We start from the raw sequence: 4,644 nt of genomic DNA, 5'->3' as shown, positions 1-4,644 counted from the left end.
ATTTCTTTATATCCAAGATATATTGTAGAACCCTACAATCACACATAATTACCATATACTCGCTTTCCAAAATCAGTATAATGCATTAGATTCAGATTTCACATCTACGACACATCTAAACTCACAGTAATGAATCAGATTCCAGTTTTACTGATGATAGTTCTAGATTAAATTTTGAGTTGAATGTAGAACATTGATCTTTTCCGAATGAGGTACGAGGTAAAACTTATTGATATTTTTTCTAGCACATTCATGAGAAAAATTGACATTAAAGGATCATGGAATAAATGATCTGTACAACACAAAGTAACCTGACCTGCTGTATATGCCACTTTTTGTTCTGGCCGGCCACCCTTCTCCACGTGCTTACACCGAATTGATTAATTTACAGAAGCTTGTAGACCGTTATTTTATCTTTTATTTTATTACTTCAAATAACTTATTCCAAATTATCCACAAGAAAAAGAGAGAATAAAGATCAGAGTTTAAACGACGTGAATGCCACACCTGTTTAATTCCATTCCCTTCCACTGAATACCCCTGTATGAAATGATATTCCTTCTCCTACCCTATATAAACACCTTCCGACCTCATCAAATTTAAAAGCACGAAGAGAACGCACCTACTCATTTGTATTGTTCATTGATTTCTGCATCTGATTTTCTAAACTACGACCAGTATGGGAGCCCAAGCTACCCAAATGACTTTGAAGGCGGGTACGGGCAGCAGCGGTACCCTCCTCCATACAGCAATATGGAGCAAAACTATGGTTATAATCAACCTGAGCAACAGATGTACCACAGCCTTCCACAGGGGCAGATCGTGAAGGTCTGCTCTAAGGCCAATCCTGATTATGCCCTGGGTATCAGAGATGGCAGGGCGACTCTAGTTTACTATAATCCAAGTGACCCAACTCAGGTATATATACACTTCCTTCACTATACATGTTTTGTACTGCAATTTATGTCTATACGTTTATTGTATTTAAATGTTTTAGTTGGGCTCTTATAGTTTTACTGATAGTTTTTTAATTTCTTCGGTTACTCTTGATGTACATATGTATTGTGTATATGTATGCAGCAATGGGTGAAAGATGAGTCATGGAGCAACCGTGTGAGGGACCCGGTGGGTCACCCGGCCTTTGGCCTTGTGAACAAAGCCACTGGGCAGGCCCTTCGCCATGCCCCTGCTGCATGTCAGGAGGTATATACACATTTTGTTCTTCGGTGCCTCTTTTTTAGTAGGCTCTATATGTTTTGAAAGGTGATTTTTAATTTGACCTAGTGACTGTACACAACGGTTTTGATGATAAAATATTAAGCTGTTTCACGGCAGGTGTTGCTGACCAAATACGAGCCTGGTTCATATGATGAGAGTGTGCTGTGGAGTGAGAGTGGGGACATGGGATATGGGTACAGGACCATAAGGATGGCTAACAACATCGGTCTCAACTTGGATGCATTCCAGGGTGACAGGAAGCATGGAGGAGTTGAAGAGGGAACTAGAGTTGTTCTGTGGAAGTGGAACAAGCAGGACAACCAGCTCTGGAAGATTTCCCCTTGCTATTAGAATGATAATCATGACATATATACTGATGCATATATAGTATAGAGACATATACTTGCTATAAGTAGATTATGTATGTTCTTAGTATGTAACTTTTGAACTGTGGAGATCAACGTATCTACGGCCCGATCTATAAATAAAGTTGTTCTATAGATTATATTACATGATTTCTATTAACGTGCTATAATTTGTGACTGGCATGGTATATTAGATCTTGATTCCTGTTTTGATTTTCTCTGATCAACTAAAAGTTTGGGTCGAAAAGAATGCTTAACCAAGAAAAAGGTATATTTGAAAATTTTACTAGTGTGCAATAATTTGTTTGAAATGATATTTGAGTTATTAAATTAATGATTTGTAAGATGGAATTCTTAGTGAGAATTGTCTATTAGAGATTTGACAGAAATTTATTGTTACGGGATTTGGGATTTGAAATGTTGATAAAGTTAATTTATAATTAACAATTGTTTATTGCAAAGATATGCAAAAGATTTTAAATTATTTGCATATTATCAAGAATATTATATGTTCATTTATTTTGAATTTTTGTAATAAATATCTGATTAGACTGATAAATTAAGTACACAATCTTAAATTGGCTTATGATTTAAGTGTATAAATATTAAAATTTAGAAATATAAAATAAACTAAACTGGCACCTTTCTCAAGTGTTATATGTCTACCCTCGGATGGCCCTGCATCATATATGCAAAACAACCAATTTATATTTAATGAAAAAGTTAAAGCTTATATTTTACTACACCAAATTGAGTGAATTTAGATACATATTGTTCAATAGTTATAGACCATCAAAAGATACTTTCACAAAGAACATACATAAGAAAATAAGACCTATAATTAAACTTACGCAAAGTTCAAAAATCTAACAATATAAAATAAATAGTTTAATGATATATGTAAAATAAATTATAACATTTATCCATAAATATAAGTTTTCTAAAATTTAAATAAAAGAGCCAAACAATATTTGAATTGTGCCTTTTATGTTTAGTTTAAATCTAATTATCCAACTACCCTTAGGATGTATTAAAGATGTATGACTCATCAACTTTCATATATAACATATAGTTAATAATTCAAAGACCATGAACTTCATCAATTAACTATAGTTAATCATTCAAAGAATTTATTCTCTTATGATTTAGTCTTCTTGAACATAATCTCGTGTCTTGGGTCTCTATGTTCAAATTGTCTCCCAAGTGTGAGGGGACGTCAAAAATTAGGAAGAGAATCAAATATTTATTTTCAAGTTAGGAAATTATGATCAAGCTTGGAAACTACTAACCAAAATTAATCTCCCTTTAAAAAATTAGGGTTTTCTATCAATATAATTTATAATATTTAAAAGGAGCAAACCATGCATAGTTGGCCCTACTTTGGTTTCCATCTTTATGGATATATGCTAGTTTGCATAATTCAAGGTCAAACACCTTAATAAGAAAGATAGATTACCACATTAGTTGTCTAATGATGTGATCGTAATGGTTGTGCTATTATCTTTTTTTTTTTGATGGAGGGTTTAGATCTGCGAGGCAGCCCAGTGAAGCACAAAGCCTGCAAGCTACCAACTAGCAAAGGCCACCACATAGACATTTTTGGAATGTGACACGGGCCCACTTGTGCTTGAAACCTCTTCGGCTTAGAGCCAAGGACTGAGGGGCATTCATGCCATCAAAATCACCTAAGTCATGATCCTGGCTTCATCCCTTATGATGTCAGAGCCTTGTACTCAGAAAGACTTGATCCCTAGTGGGCGCTTTGTGAGCCATTCAACTTCACTAGCAGATCAAGGGCCCATTCACCTAATGTCATTTTCAAAATTTGTAATGTCAAGTAAATATGATAAATATATTCAAGCTAAAAATATGGTTAAATAAGTTTTTATGGTTACAAAAGTAGCTTCCCAATTCATAGGACCAATGTTATGCAAAGATTAGTCATGTGGTTTCCACCATCTATCTTTCACACATTCATAATGTATTTTATGTATCATTTCTTAAGAAATGTATTTTTGACCCCAATCATGTAATTAGTTGGTAGGTAATACGATTAGAAGAGGTTGGGGATATCCACCTCAAACCACTTGTAATTTTTGAAAAGTACAACCTAAAGTTGTACATGCCTAAATTATCTAATAAGATAAGGTCCTTTGGGACCAATATGGGGAACAAGGTGCCACTTGGGAAGATGAAAATGTAATCAAATTAGAATGCCATTAGTTGTTAATATGATATTGATTTTGATGATTTGATGCATTGATTATAATTTCATAACTAATCCGAACTAATATATTTGTGTAGTTTTTCTAGAATCACAGTTGGGTTTAGGTACATGAGGTACAAGGTGTAGTGGATTATGTAACCTATTGATGAGAGCTAGATTGTCAATAAGGGCATTTAATATGAATACTTTGTCAACCCAAGTCTCTCTAAGATTGTGTTGCCCTAGACCTATATATATCCATCTCTTTAATTATAAAAGTAAATGTAGGACACTATAAATAACTTGGGGAATCCTCAAGTAATAAATCTTTTTAAAATATATGGTTTAACATAAATTTAACCCTATTTTATACTAATTATTATTATTATAAAATTATTTTAAGGAAATCATTAAAGCACCTAGTGTAATCAGTGCACTCAAAGCATTGACATGATTATGTGGTCAAGATCACCCTTGAACCTTAACTCATTATGGTTGCACTATCATTTGAGATTTTTCATTTAGCTATTTCTATTTGTGATTTCAATTTGACTTTCCATAACTTTAAATCCATATGTTCCGTCTTAAAATTATTGTCCACCGCTTAACACATAAGAAATTTTCCATTTTACGTATCAAAAATTTCTCTTTTTCATACTTTGTTCTACACAATCATAGCATCTTTAATAGTTCCTATCAACACAAAAACTTAACAAACAGTCTAGAGGTTTTTATATACTTAACTCTTGAATTGAGTAGTCAAAGGAGAAGAGAGGTGAAGGACCTCAATAATGATAGGTAATTGTTCAATTTAACATTAAATGGTATTTAATTAGGCACTTTGGTTTTATTGAG

General features: G+C 33.3%; 1 protein-coding gene across 1 annotated transcript; it reads left to right on the top strand.

Annotated features, from left to right (window-relative positions):
- Window positions 1–325: 325 nt before the first annotated feature.
- Window positions 326–1,728, top strand: LOC149528949 (ricin B-like lectin R40G3). Its single transcript, XM_089808089.1, has 4 exons — window positions 326–397; window positions 607–918; window positions 1,081–1,203; window positions 1,336–1,728. Exons 1-4 carry the CDS (start codon window positions 326–328, stop codon window positions 1,567–1,569), a joined length of 741 nt encoding a protein of 246 aa, XP_089664215.1. The 3' UTR covers window positions 1,570–1,728.
- The last annotated feature ends 2,916 nt before the right edge of the window (window positions 1,729–4,644 follow it).

This window comes from Cupressus sempervirens, chromosome 11 (genome assembly GCF_028749045.1).
Source record: "Cupressus sempervirens isolate cs-2001-9-10 chromosome 11, ASM2874904v1, whole genome shotgun sequence".
NCBI lineage: Eukaryota > Viridiplantae > Streptophyta > Pinopsida > Cupressales > Cupressaceae > Cupressus > Cupressus sempervirens.
The sequence above is the reverse complement of the archived record's forward strand: the minus strand, read 5'-3'. Positions and strand labels throughout refer to the sequence as shown.

Coding starts and splice junctions, on each gene's coding strand:
- LOC149528949 (XM_089808089.1), top strand. CDS start 326: ATGCCACTTTTTGTTCTGGCCGGCCACCCTTCTCCACGTGCTTACACC. Junction 398..606: donor TGATTAATTTACAGAAGCTT/GTAGACCGTTAT, acceptor CAAATTTAAAAG/CACGAAGAGAACGCACCTAC. Junction 1,204..1,335: donor CCCCTGCTGCATGTCAGGAG/GTATATACACAT, acceptor GTTTCACGGCAG/GTGTTGCTGACCAAATACGA.